The sequence below is a fragment of the Ctenopharyngodon idella genome, chromosome 16 (assembly GCF_019924925.1).
Source record: "Ctenopharyngodon idella isolate HZGC_01 chromosome 16, HZGC01, whole genome shotgun sequence".
Classification (NCBI taxonomy): domain Eukaryota; kingdom Metazoa; phylum Chordata; class Actinopteri; order Cypriniformes; family Xenocyprididae; genus Ctenopharyngodon; species Ctenopharyngodon idella.
Window position 1 is genome coordinate 31,318,644 of NC_067235.1, and position 21,545 is coordinate 31,340,188.

General features: G+C 36.4%; 1 protein-coding gene and 1 long non-coding RNA gene across 6 annotated transcripts in view; both read left to right on the plus strand.

The window, feature by feature from the left end:
- Window positions 1-584: 584 nt before the first annotated feature.
- LOC127497251 (uncharacterized) lies at window positions 585-11,341 on the plus strand. The gene is made up of 3 exons (XR_007925488.1): window positions 585-889; window positions 1,011-1,047; window positions 10,351-11,341. It is a non-coding gene; the product is annotated as an uncharacterized LOC127497251 (long non-coding RNA).
- A 983-nt stretch (window positions 11,342-12,324) lies between these two features.
- The window catches only part of znrf2b (zinc and ring finger 2b), a 50,327-nt gene continuing 41,106 nt past the window's right edge, over window positions 12,325-21,545 (plus strand). For 3 of the 5 annotated variants that reach the window (XM_051865015.1, XM_051865016.1, XM_051865013.1), the window contains exon 1: window positions 12,327-13,059. In XM_051865015.1, the coding sequence (XP_051720975.1) occupies window positions 12,663-13,059 (397 nt within the window). In that variant the 5' untranslated portion in view covers window positions 12,327-12,662. Of the gene's footprint in view, window positions 13,060-21,545 lie in introns of all 5 variants that reach the window. The other 2 variants (XR_007925412.1, XM_051865012.1) reach the window with 2 other exon arrangements.

The following is a 21,545-nucleotide window of genomic DNA, read 5'->3' on the forward strand; positions in this document are numbered from 1 at the left end:
TAAACAAATAAATATATTATGGATATTATTTCATTTTCAGTTTTTATTTATTTACAGTTAGCAATTGTATTCAAATTATTTCAGTAGGTTGTCAAGGCAACATTTAAAAAATTGTACAATTTCAAAAGGCTTTTCATCTAATATGTATTTTTTATTTTATTTCAGCTTTATTTCCATTTGAATAGTTTTAGTTTTAGTTAACAATAATAACCCTGGGTCCTAGTGAAAGATATTTAAAGGTGCAGTGTGTAAATTTTAGCGGCATCTAGTGGTGAGGTTGCGAATTGCAATATAGAGAAGCTACGGTGGCTAACACAGGACAAAAATGTCATCGTCTGAGACAGCAGAGAGTAGCCAGTCCAACAAACGCACTCTGTAGAGCAGTTTGTCCATTTAGGGCTACTGTAGAAACATGCCGCCGCAAAATGGCGACTTAACATGTAAGGGGACCCGCGGTGTATGTACATAGAAATGGCTCATTCTAAGGTAATAAAACATAACGGTTCATTATGTAAGGTCTTTATACACCATTGAAAACATTGTTATGTATATTATATTGCATTTCTATCAATAGATCCTCCTAAAATTTACACATTGCACCTTTAAGTGCTTGTTTTTCCTGTTAATAAACCTCAGTTCTCAAGGGGACGTTAGAGTTTCCTTCAAATGTTGGTAAATTGCATGTGTTATTATTCTGGTAGCTAATTATAATATGCACTTTAGCGAGCCTGTTTAGTTATTTATTGAAATGCTCTGCATATTTAGACTGACGCGGGTGCGTTCTGCTTCGGCACATGCAAGAATCAGAGGTGTTTGCCATCAAACCTGGTGCAACATGCAGGCATTTTTGAGCCTGGATATGGATGAAATTTCAGAGCAGCAACAGAGAGTAAGATTTTCAGTTCTTCACACCAAGCATCATATAGCGCATGATGTGTCATTTGAGCTACAGTTATGATATTTTAATGGTGCTTAAATTTGTTTTTCACTCATCCATTTGTGCTCCACAGAACAAACAGCAGCATACAGGATTGGAACAACATGATGGTGAGTTAATGTTGACATCATTTTCATATTTGAGTGAAATATTCCTTTAACAACAAACATGATTCTCAGCCATGAACACAACTCACCTTTGAATGCAGCAGTCCTGAGCATCAAACGTGTGTGTGTGTGTGTGTGTGTGGTTCAGGTAAACCCGGGGACATTTTGTCAGTAAGATGGTAATATCCATAATCCTTGTCCTTGTGGGGACATTTTTGGGTCCCCATGAGAAAAACAACTTTTAAATCATATAAGTGATGTTTTATGAAAATGTAAAAATGCAGAAAGTTTTCTGTGATGGGTAGGTTTAGAGGATAAATCATTATGTCTATGGAATGTCCCCATAAAACATGAAAACCCAGCATGTGTGTGTGTTCACAAAGCACCAAGGTAAAACAGCACAGCATTTCTTCCCTCCTGCATGCCTGAAAAAATGAGCAAGTGCCCTAATATCTGTCTTATTTGAAGTGCTGACAGAGGAACAAGCATTAAAATCCGGCTTAATAAGCAATTTAGAGATTTGAGACGAGGCCATGATGAAATTGTAATGAAATCAGTCCAAATTTCGGATCACATAATCTGCCTATTTATTCATTTTTCGGCAGTCGCCGCCACGGCGACGACAAACAAGCCTAATCCGCCTGATTGACATCTCAGTCTAAATTGACTTGGAATTACAGAGAAAAATTCCGGGCAATTAATAAGCACATTTTTCGCCCTTTTGATGTTTGTGAAGAATGTTCAGCCTGAAAGACAGATATATTAATTCTTTGATAATGTGAAAATCTTCTCTGCTGTTATCGCTGTAATCTGGAACCTGTAATTCCAACATTCCACTCCAGATTGTCCAACAGCACCGTTTTACAGGGTTTTTTTTTTTTACAACTGCATGGATCCATTTCTCAATACTTAGGTCAAAACTCTTCACACAGTTCTCCTTACAAACTTTAGCTTGGCACAGCAGTAAATTTCACATTATAAATACACTTAAACTACCAAAACACACTCAAATCAAGCCATTCTTCCATAACACTGCCAAAGGTTGTCAACCAACAAACACATATTGACCTAAAAACACTAACAACAGGTGGCATTATGCAGTGTTTTCTTTCGTGAAAGTTCTTTACAAATCAAGAATGACACTTTTCTACTGTTTAGAATTCACTGCAGTATTATGTTACGTGGTCCATGTTTACATTACAATACATAATTATTCCTAAATTGTCTCTTTTTGTAATAATGGTAATCGAAAGACTCACAACTGTGTAAGTGTTCAGCTACATCTAATGGTTTTGGAAATCGAGATTTAGGTAATCAAAGGGAGCGAAATAGTAAATCATGCTCAAGATTTAGGAAATCAAAGGGAGCATAATAGTAAATTGTGTGCAAGATTTAGCAAATCTAGGGAACAAAATATTAAATTGTGCGCACAGTTTACTTTTTTCTTGCATGTTAAGTGAGGTGTGAGGTGAGAATTAATTTAATTTGAAAGAAGAAGTAATATAAAGCAATGATAAATGATCCACAGTTTAGCTGTGAAAAGTTTTGAAAAAGTGACCCAAGTATTGAGAAAGTGGTCTTAGCGACTGTGAAAAACTGTAAAGCGAGTCTCCTGGATGAATCCAGAGTGACTGCAGACTGATATTCCATTCTGAAAGGACTGGAGCTGTCAGTCATCTGCAGCTGGAGGCTGTTTGATGAAGAGAAGTGATCATGGCCGCGGGACAAACCGGACGACACAAGACAATAACACAACCATGAGCTCATCAAAGCTGAAGTGAGGCAGAAGATGCCCAGAAATGTGACAGTATTCATGGGCATCTGCTGCAGCACTTCAGTGGCTCATGGTTGAGTCTTTAATGCACGGTTGAGGTTTATAATGCCTGGAGAGATCTGTCTGTCATTCCCATTCATCTGCATGGCATTTCCTGGTGCATGCATCACTTAAAGTATACCACTTGAATGCTGCCATCTTTGCTCATGGGTACCTACCTAGTTTTGGACACCATGTTTTTGAGCCAAATGTTTTATTTATTTATCTATCTATCTATCTATCTATCTATCTATCTATCTATCTATCTATCTATCTGTCTATCTATATATCTATCTATCTATCTATCTATCTATCTATCTATCTATCTGTCTATCTATATATCTATCTATCTGTCTATCTATATATCTATCTATTTTTAAGATTTGAGATGTATATATCTATTACTTATTTAAAAAATAAAATATTAAAAATATATTTTTAAATATTAATTTATTTACATTTATTTAAAAATTTGCAAAATAAAAAAATATATTTGTAATATTTTTTTAAAATGTAGTTATTTAAAAACAGACTAATTCATTCTAAAAACAAATATGTATTTGAAAAAATGTATTACATTTTTTTTTTTTTTTTAAGGGGTTGGATAGAGCTTTAGCAAATAAAAATCACTTCCATATAAAAATCATCAATGAGATGCCCTCACTAATAGTTATTTTAAAAAATAAAATTAAAAAATATTTGTTTATTAATATGTAATTAAATAAATAAAAATTATATATATATATATATATATATATTTAAATTGTTTATTAAAATTTAGTTATTTAAAATCACAAACTAATTCATTCTAAAAAATATATTTAAAACATTTTATTAAATATTTGTAAATATATATGTTAAAATATATTTATTTATTTATTTATATTTAAAATTTATACATAAAATTAATCTTGTATTTTTTCTTTAGGGGTTGGATAGGGTTGCGCTTATCATCACCTCCATATAAAAATCTTTTATGAGGCTAATATACTGTGTGTGTGTGTGTGTGTGTGTGTGTGTGTGTGTGTGTGTGTGTGTGTGTGTGTGTGTGTGTGTGTGTGTGTGTGATGTGTGTGATTTAGGTATAGCCTACCCTATGTTATGGAGACAAAATATCCCCACAAAGATGGCAATACCAGAAATCCTTGTCCTTGTGGGGACATTTTTTTTTTTGACCCCATAAGGAAAACGGCTTATATATCACACTAAGTTATGCTTTTTGAAAATGTAAAAATGCAGAACGTTTTCTGTGATGGGTAGGTTTAGGGTTAGGGGATAGAAGATACAGTTTGTACAGTAAAAAAAACATTATGTCCATGAAATGTCCCCTTGAAAACTAAATGTGTGTGTGTGTGTGACCTTGTCAACGCAGTGCCCTCCTGACCCATCCATCAGAGACTGCAGCAGAAGACACACAGTGTGTTTCATTATATTTGCTTTTCATCAGGGGTCTTGAGCCCAAAAGCTCAGACGCATGCTGAAGAATTAATGGGGTCATCTGAGATCATCAGTGTTTTAATTGAACTTTAATCCTGTTCCACCTCAATTCCCAAAACTCCCATATACCTGCCGTTTTGAAGCGCCGATCCACGTCCCTCAGAGGAGCCAGTTTACATTTGACCTCTGGGTCTCATTCAGTTCTCAGACTGAGAAATAATTAAAGAGATTAGAAACTAATGCTGTTTTATCAAATGTGAAAATAAATCAGTCCCTCACTTAAATGAGTAACTTTAGCTCTTTATTTCCATCATGTTCATTTTCATGTCTTTACATTATAATTAATTAATAATAAGTTATAATTAATTCAGTTGAAGTATATTTCAATATTTCAAAACAAGCACAATTATTTTCAAAAGTCCTACAGATAGGAACAGAAATGATCCAGTCGTTTTTTTTTTTTTTAAATCATTTGTTTGTAGATGAACATGTGAAGCAAATTAAACTCCATGTGTTCGTTCACATCATGTTGAACCTGTGCAGCTGGAGCAGTAAACCTCTGTCTCATCTGTTGCTAAAGGGATTTTCCTATGAGCACCTGAGCTAAACTCATTGAGGCAATGCTGCCACCTGCTGGCGACTGAACTCAGAGATCCTGTAGGTCAGCAGCTACAGAAAAGACTTCATGAATGACTCTGTTCTTAGTGTCCCAATCTCAGATTTCCCCAGAATGTGTCTGTGAAGTTTCAGCTCAAAATACCCCACAGATCATTTATTATACCATGTTGTACATTTTTGAGAGGAAGGAAAAACATGCTGTTTTCGTCCATGTATCTTTAAATGCAAATGAGCTGCTGCTCCCCGCCCCCTATCCAGAAGAGGGCGGAGCCTGTGCAACTCATGCCTCAGATACTCTGCCAAAAACTTAACAGAACATCTGTTTGGTTTTGATTATCATCTCTATTGCGGTCAAGCTCATGTGGCACTGCAGTTCTTCATCGTCATGAAAGTTTATTATCTGCATGCGTTTTAAAGCAATATCAGTCTAAACTTCTGATATATGGTTTTCTGAACGCACACATGAGCTGGATGTCAGACGACGTGTCCCGTGAGTGCTAAACTAGTGTCAAATACACACAAGTTTATGTCAAAAACACACAAAGTTTACATAAACGCGGTCGGTTATGTCTGTGAACGTGAACAGCAACTAAAGAAATCACATGTGTATATTAGATCTGTGTATTAAAGTGAAAGCAACATAAAAGTGCCTACTGCTATATGAATCAAACAACAAAAGAAAAACAGAAAATCACTCACTGCTCTTGATTGAATAACTTTAGTAGCTTTTGAATGCTGGCGAGGAGATAAACATGGCGAACTGTGTACAGCTCACTCAGGGCGGAGTCTATGCTAATAGGGCAGAGTCTGTCAGCAGTCATGGGCGGGGCCTAACCATTTGTGACGTCACAAAAGCTAGTTTATTCTGAGACACTGCTTATGATTTATGGGGATTAAAAAAGAGGAGTGGGTGGATTTTTACCATTACAGTGTGGTTATGTACACACACTGCCGACACACATTTATGTTCAAACACCGTGTAAAAGTGAATTTTGCATGATAGGTCCCCTTTAATATTTTATGTTAGAAGGGGAAAACAGGATGAGAGTTTTTAATAGGAGTTCCACACACAGGTATTACTGTAGCGATTGATTCTTGTGAGCAGCAGCTGTCAGGCTCCGCTGGCTGTTGTTTCCCATGGCGTGTTGATTGATTAGCTGAGTTTGGTTTCACCGGGGCGTCGTATCTTCATCCAGCTCCTCAGGCTCCTCGGAGCAGACAGTCCAGCTGAGCCGGGCAGCACTCATTCTGCTCAGACGGAACCGTCTCTTCCTGACATCCTTGTTTCTTTCGATTACAGCCGCTGGTGTCCGCTGCACCTCTGAGAATGTCCACCTCTGCGTCCAGCATCACTCACAGCGGCTGCTTTGACTTAGTGGTTGGTCGTATCCTACAGGCAGATCTCATCATTTGATGGGCTGTTCAATCTGTCTGTGTTGAAGCGCAGCTGAGGGCCTGCGGTGATGCAGGCCGCTCAGGGGAACCTGTCTAAAACGTATTTGTGTTCTGCTATGTCTCAAAGAAACGCTGAAATCCTCAGTAGGGACGTGAGAGGATTGTTGTGTGCACATCAAAATGCTCTTAAAGGTGCAGTAAGAGATTTCTGAAAATCATTGTTGAACACTGTAGATATTTGAAATCAACCCAAACAAACACACCCCTTCCTTAGATCACGCAATGCAAGAGTGGATGTCTCTTTAGATAGATAGATAGATAGATACAGAGAGAGAGAGAGATTCCTTTGACTTTTTCTCTTTTGTAATGTCTCTCAGGCACTTCTCTTTCTACAGTCTTTCTTCAAATCTCCCTCTTACTACCCCATCATGATTGGACACGCCCCCTACTGCTGATTGGCTACATTAAATGTGTTGTGGCGCTCGGTCTGATCCACTTTCAGGAATTGCTTACTGCACCTTTAATGTGTTTTCCCACTGAATATGGTCATGGAGTTTCACCACAATTCCGTTAAAACCAATTTGCTTTTGTTTCTCTTTTGTAAATTAAGAGGCTATAGTGAACTATCATTTTTTCAATGATGAAATACTTTCTTGTCTGCTAATTTCATATGCAGTCACTATAATTGAGATATTTATAGGTTCATTTATCTGAAGAGTGAAACATTTGGTTTATCTGTTTAATCTGTTTTAGTATTTTATCTCCTCCGTGACGTGCCTAACATAGGGTATAAAACTAAAATTAAACCATTAAAAAAATGTTACTAATGAACAGTAACTGAAATAAAATAAATATAAAGCAATTTAACTTTTTTTTATTTCAGCTAGTTGCCAACATTATGAAAACACACAAAATTACTGCAACTAAAATTAAATCAAAATTTAACTAAAATTAAATTGAACATAGAAAATATAAAAACTAATTCAAAATGTGAAAAGGAACTACAATCGTATCTCAATGATGCTAAAATAACACTGGCCTAAAAACAATCCTTAGGCCCTAAACATATTATTTACAAGTATTTGATTTTAAACACTTCCAGCTCGTGTGTAAACTGTCTTTTCATACTTGCATAATGGTATGTTTCTGGCCTTACACATTGAAATTCAGAGAATATTGTGTATAATCAGTATTGAGTCACCATTGCATGGTAAATCATGTACTGATGGATGAAACATTGTAGAATGATATAAATAGATTGAAGGACAAACTGTAAGAGTTTGAAAGGAAACACTACTTCTCATGTTCACTTTCACTTCTTTCTGTTGCTCTTTCTAGCTCTCTTTACAGGAAATGGGTTTATTTATCTTTGTTCCCCTCCTACATTTACTCTCAATTAAATATAAAGCAAATAAATAAAATCTGCCACTGAGTAACATTGCAAAGGAACAAACGATATTTACATAATATGTAATTTTGTATTGATTGTACTGATACAGGTTTGTAATGAAGGTGAGTACATATTTACAGAATTTCCATCTTTAGATGAACCATCTCTTTAAATAGTACACACGTTTGTTTTGCAGTTCTACTAATGGTCAGCAGGCGGCAATATTGTCTCATATTTCATCTGATTCCTTGTCATTTGCTTTGGTTTTTATTTTAAAATATAACGCGAGTTATGTTTAATATCATTAATTCATATGGGGGTTTGTAATATAAGTTAATAAAGTTCAAGAATGACTCAAGTTATAATTGTATTATAAATAATAGTAGCCTATTATTATTTCAATGGATTTAAACTGTTCAGCTAAATAAGCTAAAAAATGTTGACTGTTTCATAATATAACTTACATTTTCGATTATACACAAATATAATATATATCTTTTTTGCCAACTGAAACTTCCATCCTGAAACCTGTTTAAATTATTAAACTTTAAATTAAGCATGCAACAGTTTTAAGAATGATTGTTAACTCAAGTTCAACAATCAATGGCTTTAATTAAACACATTTTGTGTTTTAATTACAGCAGTAGCTTTAGGGTCAAACACTGATACATTACATCTCACACTGAATGCAGAATTTGAGTGAAGTACAAAAAAAACAGAAACGTACAATAAGTCAAGGCCTTTACATCCCTGAAAATATAATTCACGAATAGCGTATATTAAAATTGTTTGTAAACGTCCATGTAACAGCATTATCTTTAGTGTTTTTATTCTGAGGTATGGCCATTATGGAAATGTATTCGGTTATTGTGATCAATTTTCTTTCTCTATTTTGTACAGCTTGTTGGAATCTCCTGACATTCCAGGAAATTCCTCCTCATTTTCCCACAGGAATGCACAGCAATAGGAGAGAATGGAAAAGTTGAGAGTTGAACTGCATTTTTATTGTTTTATAATGTTTCCTGGGGTGCACTTATAATGTTAGTATGCTTTTTACATTAAAAATTGTCATAATTTAGAAAAAAGGCATTTTTCCTACCTTGATTTTAGCATCTGATTTAAACGCTCTGTTTTAAGGGGCGTGTCTGCTGTGATTGGATAACATCTTTGCATATGAAATAGCTAAGTATTAATCTCTCAAAAACTTATAGCACGTTGTTACTATTACAGCTCTCAAGGTTAACTAATCATGAAAAGTGTTGATTATAGCATTACATTTAGATCTATGGCATTATATTTAGATTGTGGCATGAAAGGTTGCAGTGATGAACATTGTAGTCGATCACAGACATGTTTTTGAGTGCATGAAAGCAGTGATCTCGTCATTGCAACTCAATTTCTGCACACTAACGAAAGCTTTCATCATAACTAAAAGTGCAAACACACTGTAAATAAGAGATTCGTTGATTATTACGGTAGTTACGGTAGAGTCCAGAACTCAGTCACTGATAAACCCGCGCTGTTTGATTGACAGCTCCAGCGATTGTAAGGGGAGCGTTCTTTCTTTTTTCTTTTCTATATATAATTTAACCACCGTTTGAATAACAGATTATTTTCGTCCTACTAAGAGAAAAAACATGAAGTTGACCGTTTTGTCACTGGTTTGATTTACTGACACATAGACAAAGAACGTCTGACTGTACATGAATCATTACATATCAGATCAGGCATTATATTAACACAGTTACTTACATGTTGTTGCATTACTGTCGAGCCTATATCGTAAAAGTCTGTTTGCAAAGCCTGCACCGAAATGCGATTGATTTACCAAAGAATCCAGAGTGAAATGTACCGAATACAAATAAATAAAGCTCAACTGAGACATTCACATTGTTGAAAAATATTAACCATATTCCTAGTATTAGGATCCTTTGAAAGGTGATGTTATTTTTAGTCCTGTATCGCTCTTCTCTCATCATCTCAATAACACACCAGTGGGTGGGGCTAATGTTGCAATGATGAAGTAGGCGTTGATTTCTTCTGTGGAGGCGGAGTTTCACCTATCTATGATAGGCACATTCCAGGATCAGTCGTTCGCTGGGCCCGGTGTCAATAAAAGCTTTTATTGGACTAACAAGGACGTTTTCAGTTCTGAAACTTAAAGGATATTCTTATAGTACAATGACCTCTTATATATCAAAAGTTCAAGGAAAAGTTGATTTCTCAATTCATGACCCCTTTAAATATTACTACTTGTTCATAAGTTTGAGAGAACCTTGCCAGAACGTTCCCTGTTAGCTCTTGACCTCTGACCTCGCATGGACCGTCTAACGCATTCTGCTGGACATCACTGTCTTGATCTGATCAGTTCTAATCTGATTCTGATGGAATGTGTAAGAGTTTTTCTCTGAGTGTTCATTTGTTAGTGTGAGTGGTTGTGCAAATTCATGCATGAGTTCATCACTTCTCATTTCTCCTCTTTACAGCTCTCTGAGTTTTCACACAACAGTTGCCAACTCAGAAATCTGTGCTGTATATTTGGTTTTATTGTGAATGCTTCATCGGTGCATGATGTTTATCTTTGTAATCTTTCGTCAAAATGCAATAACTTGACAATGCAATAACATGCCTCTGACATGACCTTCTTTTTCAGATGATGTTCTGAATCCTTGTGAATCTACTGAGCCAACGAGCCAATCACATGAATTTCACTTTTACAGTTTTAATGTAATATGTACGCTAATAGTCTTCACAATGGCCATTCATCCTTGTAAAGAGTCTCTGTAATCACACTGACCTCAAGAAAGCAAAACATTTCAGATACAATCATGCCTAAAGATGGACGAACTCGAGTGTGAACGTGGTCAGCGATCAGTCTATAAACAAAAACTCAAATAATGAGAAAACCTCCCCTACAAGTCTGTTTACTTTGTCAGACTATTTCTAAAGCAGAAGTTTACTTTTCAATACTTCAGAGTACAATTCACCGTGGGAATGTTTTTACATTCACTCAAGTGTATTTCCAGTGAGTTGTTTTGGCATGAACGCATAGGGTTATTGCATATTGCTCTTATGGATGTGAGGTTTCTTGTCCACTCTGTCATGCAAACGTCTCCAGATGGGACAAAAAACACAATATCTGCATGCAGAATTCTGGGGGAACATGCAAAGAAGAATTACATTCAAAAACAATAACATTGTGTGTGTTAAGTCAGTCTCATATGGGCCTATACAATGAGTAATGGGAATGTTGTGATACAACCTTGTCTGCTCAGCCATGATACAGTTTTAGGTTTGTTTGCATTGTTTATTTGTTTTTATCACATCATCATCATCATCATACATTTATTGCAGACTCAAGGTCCAAATTTAGGCCTAAAACAAACAAACAGATAAAAACAAAAATATTAATCAAATTGCAGAACAAAATGTTGATTTTTTTTATACCTCAGTATTATTTTGTAACTCGTAAATCCTTTATATTTTAACAACCTCTATTATCTCTCACACTGTTTTCCAAAACATATTATGTTATTTTTATTAACATTATTGGCACCTTATTTGGTCACTACCTTTTATTGTGTGTGTATTGATGCTTTGGTAATATTGTTTGTAATACAATCATATCAATAAAGCACTGTGAAAATTGGGTTTGAAATTTAGAGCAAATCCTAACCAGAATGTTAGAGGAATATAAATACAGACATAAATGCATTAATTAACTGTGCCTGTATACTTAAATTTAGGTGTAAACGTGTCATAAAATAGACAACAACAGTAGACAAGTGTGCGGGAAAGCAGCATATTAAGGAAGCACTAGATTTTTTGTATTAATTAAAGAAACAGAAATTCAAATGTACAAACAAAAGCAAATAAAAGACTATCAAAAGAAATAGTCATATGAAATAAATAAGAGGAAAAAGAACATACATACATGCATAGAAAAAGGGTAAACATAAGTGAAATAAATACATTATATATATATATATATATATATATATATATATAAAAGTTTTTAAAGTTTTATATATATATATATATATATAAAACTTTAAAAAATAATAAATTATTAAATAAACAAAAACATTAATCTGTCACATTTTTTATTACTAGTTAAACAAAAAGATTTGAGAAGTGAGTCTTAAAAAATACGAGAGTAGGAAGTGAGACTGAAAACATTTAAGGATAAAAAATTAAATATAAACTGAATTCAGAATTGAGGATATAGTCCTTGGACTTGTTGGAAGTGTCAGTATCGTAGCAAATAATATATTTTAAATTAAAGGTTTGGGCAAAAATAGGGTGTTTAACTAGATGGGAGAAAAAAAAATGACCAAAACTTCTGAATTAATTCACAAGAAAAAGAATAAATGCATTAATGTTTCATCCTTTACGACCAAAAAACGTACAGGTTCTAGGAACATCAACATATTTTTAAACACAGTCAAATTTACAGGGTATATATTGTGCAAGAGTTTAAAGTGGACTTTTTGTGGTCTTGTTGTCAATAAAATATTTATGAGGCAACAAGCACGCTTTTCTCCAGCCCAGCTAGGGTTTATTTCCCTAGATTATGACGTCTCCGCGAAGCCCCGCCCCCGACTCGCTTACGCACTCTGCACGTACGGCAGTTAAACACACGTTCAGTTTCTGTAATAACCGCCCCCCGCGAGCACAACAGCTCTCAGCGCGGCGTTTAGGAGGAAAGCCTCGCTTCAGAGCTTTACTTTCTCACGCACAACATGGAACAGAGGATGTTAGTTAGAAAACAACAGCGCATGAGGCAAAAACAAGCGCGGGCACCCGCAACTTCACGCGCGAACGCGCTGACAGCGATTTAAAAGCCTTCGTAAAAGTTTCGCTGACGCGCGCGTGACGTTGGACGAGTCAAATGTAACTGGCGACCGCTGTCAGTTTTGTTTGTTTGTCTTTAATAATTAAAATCGGAGGGAAGTGTAGGTTGGCATGGGGGCCAAACAGAGCAGTCCCGCTGCTAACGGGCGTACGCGAGCGTACTCGGGTTCGGATCTCCCGTCGGGCACGTCGTCGAGTAACGGCAGCGGCAGAACGGCGGCGATGAGATATCACGCGCACGGCACCTCAGGTGCTACATCGTCGTCTTCATCATCAGCGGCAGTGGCCTCTATTGGTACCAGGACGCGCTCCGTCGGGGGTGGCACCGGTGGCTCGGGCGCTCGACCCCAGTCGAGCATTAATATACCGAACTCCGGACCGTATAGTTCTCAAGAGTCCGGTAACAGCACACCGGAGGAGAACGGCGGAGAGAGAGAGCGGTCAACCGGCACTCCGAGACTGTTGATCGGATCTTTACCTGCTCACCTGTCGCCTCATCTCTTCGGAGGTAAATGAACAGTTTTCTAGTTCCTACAAGTTCAACCTGAGCATCAACCAGTTTCAGTGTCTTTAACCAGCTTGTTGTTAAACCTGTTGAAATAAAAGTTCCTTAAAGGGTTTTTTTGCAGCGATGCCGTAGATAGAAGAACCATTTTGGGTTCCATCCTTTCAGTGAACAGATCTTAGAGCCATTTTTTTTCGCTCTGTGTGAAGAACATTTTAATAATCTAAAAATACCTTTTTCCACTATAAATAACCTTTTGTGTAATAGAATGTTTCCATGGATGTTCTTCATGAAGCTCCAATAAAGAAACTTTGTTTTTAAGAGTGTAGTCTTACAAGTTAGTCATGATTCAAACTTTTTCTTCAAGATTGGTCTTTATTTATTTTAAATTCAGCTACATAAAAAGGTAGTTATTGGTTGTTGATATGACATACATAACCTGTCTTAATTCTTGTAAATATGGGTAGTTGACACTCAATATCCATGAAGTTTGACATCAGCATTTTTATATTTATATCAGTGCAAATGTATAGCCTAAGTGAAGTGTGTATAAGTTTGAGAGGTTAAGCGTAGGTTTCAAGGTCATGTTTGTTATTTTTCAGCTTCCCAGCTTATGTCATGATCAAGTTCACAATGGTAATAGTTAATGGATCAACCCTTGTGGAGTTTAAACCATCAACCTTTTAGTTAACCACTAGGTCACATCACCACCTGTTAGGTTAAACCAACCTAAATAGTGGTTTGTTTACAGCAGCGAAGAAAGAATATGTTTTGGTTTATTATTGGTTGAAGCAATCTGGTGAGCTTATTGAAGGCTGTGATGAACCTTTTTTTTATTTTGAAAGATCTGATCTATATTTGTGCAGTTATGTGCAGCATTGCACAACAGATGTTTTTTTTTTTTTTTTTTTTTTTTTTTTATAAACAGATGCATGGTAACATGCCGATGCAACAGTGGTAAGAGACTGCAACCTGTTCTGAGGAACGTAGTTGTGGTTAGGAAGTTCTCTGATCAGGTCTAGAGAAGCATGTGTAGTTAAGTCGTCATGTGGGTCTTTTTGTTGTTGTGTTTCTGAGAACCTGTTCAGTAATCTGATGTTTCATAAACAGCAGTGTCATGCTATTTAAATGGCTGATTCTCAGGAAAATGGTCAAGAACAGGGTCACATCAACATGTTTTCATTTGCATTGTGCTCATTTGACTCACTGTTCTCATTATCGTTCTTATTCTCTTCACATTTGAATCGTAGTTCTCATTTTTTTCAGTTCATGCATTCATGCAATTTATCAGTTGCTAGCACCTTGCTTTGCAGTTTGAGCCACAGGAAAGCTATACCTAAAGGTAAAATGTCCAGATGCATGATTTGAGGCAAATTGTCATGTAAAATAATGTCTCCAAGCCAAAAATTATAATGGTTGTACAATATTCTTTAAGTATGCTTTATTTATTTATTTATTGTTCTCATGATATTGAAGTGAAATATGGCCTGTACGTGTTTTTGTGAGATTGCTGCTGATGTTTAGTATTGGCCGTTCATTGTTTCTTACACTGACTCTGGAATATTCAAATCCAGTGGAAAGGCAGGTGAGGCCGTCAGTTATTGGGATGGAATTTCCCCAGTCATTGTGGCCTGGATTGAACTTTAATTCTGTAACAGGCTCTTACTGGTGATTTGAAGTTAATCTTTAAACGTTGGCTGAGTATGACTTCTAACTGACTGTGGATGGCATCAAGAACGGAGTTTTTAAAGGGGATGTGAGACTTATGTTCACTATCAGAAAGCACGGGGGAATCCTGCCTATATCAGACTTTCCATTTGTGCAATTTGTATCAAACCTGGAGGCAAAATCTTTGTGTTGTGTCATGATCATAGTCTAGACCTCTATTTGAACTACTTCTTTTAATTGCTGTGAATTTATAGGGTAAAAAAGAGATTTTTTTGTTTTTAAAGGAGAACTGTATAGAGAAACCAGTGTAGTTCTGCATGTTTCATTGTTGATCAGTGTAATATTGACATAACAGTATAGAGCTCGGGAAACTGTCACTGCGCATTGCATTCTGGGTAGTCGCCGACATGTTTTAGGACACGCTCAGGAGCGTACAATGACAACAAATAGAAATCACCAGATGAAAAAAACGACTGTATTTACGTTAATTTTTTTTAAGAGCTGCTTGCACTTGCTTAGAATAAACGGACTAATATTTGAATCTCTTGTGTTCATTCGATCGCTCAGTCGTGTGGCCAGGAGACGACATACACACGCATAGAAATCATACTGCCGCCTTCTATCGTACCACACACAGGACCAAAGTGATTTCTCTATTGCAGTTTTTAATAACTAAGTGGCACCGATATATCTGCCAGATAAAATAATAAACACAATATAGATTGATCTCAGCCAGCATATCATCATATCGCCCTGATTTCTTAATGTTAAAGCATTAAGGGATAAAATAACAGCATGACCCTCTGTAATGCAGCTCTGAAATGAATTATATTGTGGAGTTGCTACACCAAGTAAGTTTAAATGGAATAAATACATGATTTCTTACTGAGAGAAGCTGAACAATGGATCAAAGGTGTGCTGCTTTAAGAACCAGCAACGAGCTATATCACAAATAACATTTCTAAACGTGTTTTCGTACATTCATGGCGTGAGCACTTACATATTCAAGCGGATCAGAAATTATGAATCTGTAATAAATAAATACAAATGACAAAGCCACATTTTGGTCAAGTTGGTCAGCCTTACATTGTTCAAACTGGAAGAAGTTCAAACTCAGGAAGAAGTTACAACTTTTAGAATGCAACTAGACATTTCTGAATGGTTAGTGGATAAATTTATGTAGTTGCTGTGGTGTTGATTCAACTCATCGACTAGCATGTGCCGTCATGTTAATCTTTTGTGCAAATCCAGTGTTGAATTGACACTCGTTTGTGAAGCAGTCCGGCGTAAAATGACGGCATGTCAACAACACTCTACTACAACAACTCTTCCTCTTCTCTAAAGCAGCCCAACATGGCCTCACTCCCTTTGTTGCATGTTCTTGGAGGCTGGGTTTATGTAAATTTTGGGGTTTGTGGTGTCACCAACCCGGGAAGAAGCTTGTGGTAGTCCCTACCAGCCGTTTGTTGTAGTCCATAAAAAGCAATTTCTGCAAAAGAAAATATCTCACTTTTATCCAATAGTTTCAAAAGTTTTCCAAACTATATTTGTAATGCACTGTGTGCTGGTATCACACCAAAACCGAAATCTGCTTTCTAGTCAACCACGTACTTCATGTTGTCTTTTAAAGCTAATGATGTCCTACAAATCTGTTGACAGAGATCTAGACCATTCCCAAACCACAAACCACCAATGAAACCAGATCCAGTCGTTTAGTTCATCATCACTGTGGTTTCAAAAAAACGTCCTCTGCCGGTTATGCATGAACTCAGGACACCTGGCAGGTGGTCCATGTTCATACTGTCCACACGCAGTAAAACATACACACAAACACAGAGAGCGAGCCAAAGTGTGTGCCTTCCTCCTGCTTCACTCTCACTTTAAATGGAAGCCAGGAAGTGTTTGTTGTGGCTCCCCTTTGCTCTCTGCATTTCTCTGACTTGACTTTGACTCAACTGGCTTTGTGTGGCTCACTTTACCGGAACGGCTTCGCCTGCAAGCTGGTGAATGATTGCTAGTGTGCACTGATGTTTCTGTTTTAGAGGGTGGTAGCACATGTTGGCATATTTACAGTAGATGATATGTTTTAGGCTTCCACATATACTAATTTTTACTAGTTGACTAATCGTCGGTTGATGTTTAATTTATGTGAATGACTCCCAATACACTGTGCCGCATCAGCGGTCTTGTCCAGTGTTGTTTTGATGGACAGTGTGTGACTGAAGAAATTAAAGCATGCATATCTCCATTGCATGCTTTTGCGTGTGAATTCAGACCATCACAGATGTCCACATTCACTTAAGACACTTCACTTTAATTTCACTTAAGTCAGTTAACTTTGTGTAAGTTAATGTTTTTATTGCATGGTTTGATACGGATAACAAATACTATAATACTGTGATCATCCGATACCAATCTGGCTTCTAAATATCACGTTATTAATAATGACACTGAGAACATGCATGCGCAAAGTGTTTATCAATGCACACAAGATATTGCCATTAGACTAAAAAAATCTAATTTTTTAAAATGGAAGAGTTTCAAACCTGACAAAATATTTTTAAAAATCTAAAAAAAAACTTTGCATACGTCTTTTTTGTTGAGTATCATCGGTCTTGTATGTATGATATAGTATGATATATTGAGAATATGGAGCTCACACTAAATTTTAATCGGAGACCAAAACTGAGCAAAAATTATGCAATTTTGTGCATTTAAACTTTTAAACTAATTTAAAGTTAAGGCACATACACACCATAGACGATAACAATAAAGATATTTAAAAAATCTTCTAAATGTAAAAGAATAGCAGAGTCCAAAATCACACCACAACTATAATCACTTTCACAACAATTTTTCTAGCTGATAAAAACTTTGGCAGTCAACCAGAATCCATCCTGCTTTAAAGAGCTTTAACATTTAAAGGGGACCGATTATGCCCCTTTTTACAAGATGTAATATAGTATAAGTCTTAGGTGTCCCCAGAATGTGTCTGTGAAGTTTCAGCTCAAAATACCCCACAGATCATTTATTATACCAAGCCCCAAACACCCCTTTTTGGGTGGATGCTATTTTCATGTGTGTATCTTTAAATGCAAATGAACTGCTGCTCCCCGCCCCCTTTCCAGAAGAGGGCTGTGCCTTTACAGCTTGAGCCTCGGATTCTCTGGCAACAACAAAAATGGAGAAACAGTATGGGGCTGTTTGCATTCCACTGTGCTGTTTTTCCAGTATTTTCTGTGTAAAAGCGCTAGACAGATTTTGCGTTGTTGGTTTTTTTTTTCTCCCATTCAGGGCCATTCACACACAACGCATCTTTTCGTCTAAAACCACGAGACGTGGGCAGTGGAAAACACAAGGTGTCGACACATTTTTTTAAAAGTTCTTTTAACTTGAGCGCTGCATTTATAGAACGTCGTTTCCTGTGCGAGACACAAGCACAATGGCCAACCACGTCCGTCTAGTGCGTTTACATAGAAAAGCCATGGAAAAGTAGCGCAGTGGAATGGAAAAACACGTTCTGTGCTGATACAGCCAACAACAGAACATTTACCGTAGATAGTTTATCACGTCGCTGAGACATTCTTGTGTTTCCACTAGTGTTGTCAAAAGTACCGACTGTGATACCAAGTCGGTACTGAAATTTTAAAAATGTGGCGCTTTGAGTGCTGTTGAGTGGATTCGTAAACACCTCATCAGTTATGCCTGTGATTGGCTACAATGCACAGAGCGTTTGAAAGCACACGGGAGTGTTTGAATTTAAATGCGGGAGCGGACCGTTCTGCTGATAGACGCCTGCTTTCAAATGCTCCTTTGTGTATCCGTGTAAGCGCTCAGTGAAGAGCGTCATTGATGTCTATTTACAACATGTTATTGAAGCGTTGATCATTGTAGCCAATCACAGACATATCTGATGAGCATGTGAACACAATGGCCAATCAGAGGTGTTTAAGAATCTGCTCAATAGCATCATATTTTTAAAATTTCAGTACCGACTCTAGCAAGGAGATAAACATGGTGTACAGTGTACAGCTCACTCAGGGGACGATCTAAGCTAATAGTTTAGATTCCTTCCCCAGTCGTGGACAGGGCCTGTTACATTGTGATATCACAATGTATAGAAAACACGAAGGACTCATTTTGAGACAATTTATGATTTATGGGGAATATAAAAGAAGTGGGTGGATTTTTACCATTTTTACCATTGTAGGGTGGTTGTGTACACGCACTGCCGACACACATTTATGTTCAAACACCATGTCAAAGTGAATTTTGCATAATAGGTCCCCTTTAAAGTGGCACGACAAAATTGCTGCACACGCTTACAATAAACGCTAATATCGTTATCATTATAATTATCTTTTATAGTTATCATTCTTGGCGTGAATGGGCCTGTAGAGTTGGTAAGTTTTTTTTTTTTTTTTTTTTTTTTTTTTTTCCAGTTCAGACTGCAACTGAAATTCATTTTGCATGTAATGAATATCACCAGATAACTAGTGCAAAGAGGGGAAGCAAAAGAAATATTCTCATTGGGAATCAGCTGACATCAGGGAAACAGCGCATTAAGCGTAGCTTGAACTTGAACTTGGTTTGGGAATGGGTCAGTAGTCGTGTTGGATGGTTTGTCCTGGTGTGCTGCCACAGCAGTTCAAACTCCACTTCTTAATGGATAAACCGCCTCCCTTCCCTTCTGCATTATTCTCAGGACTGGCTCCCTTCCACTCGCTGCACAAAGAGCTTTCCATCTTCAACAATCTCTGTGCCACACGCATTATATCTCACACATGCACACAAACGCTCGATGCCTAAGGCCTCTGGGACATTTAAAATGATAGTTCACCCAAAAATGAACATTTCTGTCATCATTTACTCACCCTATTGCCATTCCAAACCTGTATGACTTTCTTATACAGAAAACAAAAGAAGATATTTTGAAGAATGCCTTAAGTGTTTTTTGTGTGCATACAGTTAAAGTCAGTGGGGTCCAATGTTGTTTGGAAGCCAATATTTTTCAAAATATCATAGAAAAAACGAAAGTCATAGATGTTTGGAAGAAAAAAGTAGAAGAAAAAGAAAGTTATATGGGTTTGGAATGACATGAGGGCGAATTAATTATGACTGAATTAAAATTTTTGGGTGTACTATCCCTTTAAGCCATTTATTTTAACAGATGACGCCATTCACACTTGCAAGCAGCACTGTGAGCAGTTTCAGCCTATTTTTCTTGCATGCTGATTATGCAAAATGTCTAATATGCAAATGTAGCAGTGTAGCACAATCTCTGTTTATTAACTAATTTCTGCTGTCACACTTTGTATGCTCAGTCCAAGTTTGTCCTTCTCAGTGTGTTCTTTAGCAGCCGGTGATGTTTCTGAGTCAGCAGGTCACGGTTCATTTCACATGCCATAGATTTGATTTGACTGGGTCGTCTGGAAGATCTCACATGGATGAGATGTTTTATGAAGTCTACCTGCATGCGCAAACACCGCCCATCGATCCAGTAATCGATAGCCAATGTCCCAACCCGCTGCTGTGTCCTGCACATGTGACATGGACATCAATCCTGTCTTTCTTTTTTCACTGCGTCTCTAACAGATAGCTTTAAATCAGATAGACAGCGAATTGTCCAAGGCCTTCACGCACTGCCCATATAATTGATGCACAGTGAGTAGTGATTGTGAGATGCATATAAGCTCTTTAAATAAACTGCATTTGCTGCTTAGTAGAGCTGAACGGTGATGTCCACCTTTTCAACAGCCTGGTTTCCAGAAGTGTTTCCTTACTCAATTTCTTCTGGAATTTCTTCAGTTAAGGGTTTGAGGGTGAATCCAGGTTACATTTCACTTCAAAATCAAAAGAACAAAAAATACATTTGTATAATATTTGAAGAATTTTGCATAATTTATATATATATATATATATATATATATATATATATATATATATTTTTTTTTTTTTTTTTTTACTGTGAAGCTGCTTTGAAACAATCTGTGTTGTGGTGCTATTATAAATAATTGTGACACATATTTGCATTGTGAGGTTAATTTCATTAGTTTTTCATTACATTTCTCATTATTGTAAATGTATCTGGTTGTTTTACTTTTTTTTAATTTTTTTTTTTTATATATTCTTAATCTTAGAAGTGATTCTCATTATTTTTCATTGCATTAATTTTTAATTACAATATTAGTCAAAAGTATGTTAACAGATTTTTTTTTAAATTATTTACATCATCAATAAATTTAAAGGCATTAGATCAACACACTTCCATGATGATGTAGAGATATTTTGCAAATGCAAATTAATTTTTTGACAAAACTGACAAAATGTAGCCTATACTTCAATAAATGTCAAGATGCCTATCGAATTTAGTCACAAGGCTGAAAGCTGTTAAGAGATTTTTTCTTTTTTTTTTTCTTTTATCGCCCAACTATAGTACTGCTTCATATTTGTGCTGCACTTTGACAGCAACTACAGAGTCTTGTCACAGGCTTGTTTTAACACGTGCTGATCGTTTTGAATCTCTTGCTGTGGCATGACTGACTCCACATTCTTTTTGAAGGTATTTGCAGAGTAAAAAGTTTGGACCAGAGATGCAGGTCTTTTGAGACTCTTGTACATATGGAGGTTTATTATACAGGCAGTGTGAAAATGTGAAGCATCATGACTCAGAAAAAGTCAATGAGCCATAATTTTTCTAACCTAATATTGCTTGTTAGAGTTTGTCGATCTCTGAGCCCTGTCATGAATTCTGTCATTATTTAATCACCCTCATGTCACCTTTTTGGTGTTATTTCTTTAGTGGAAAACAAAACATAAAT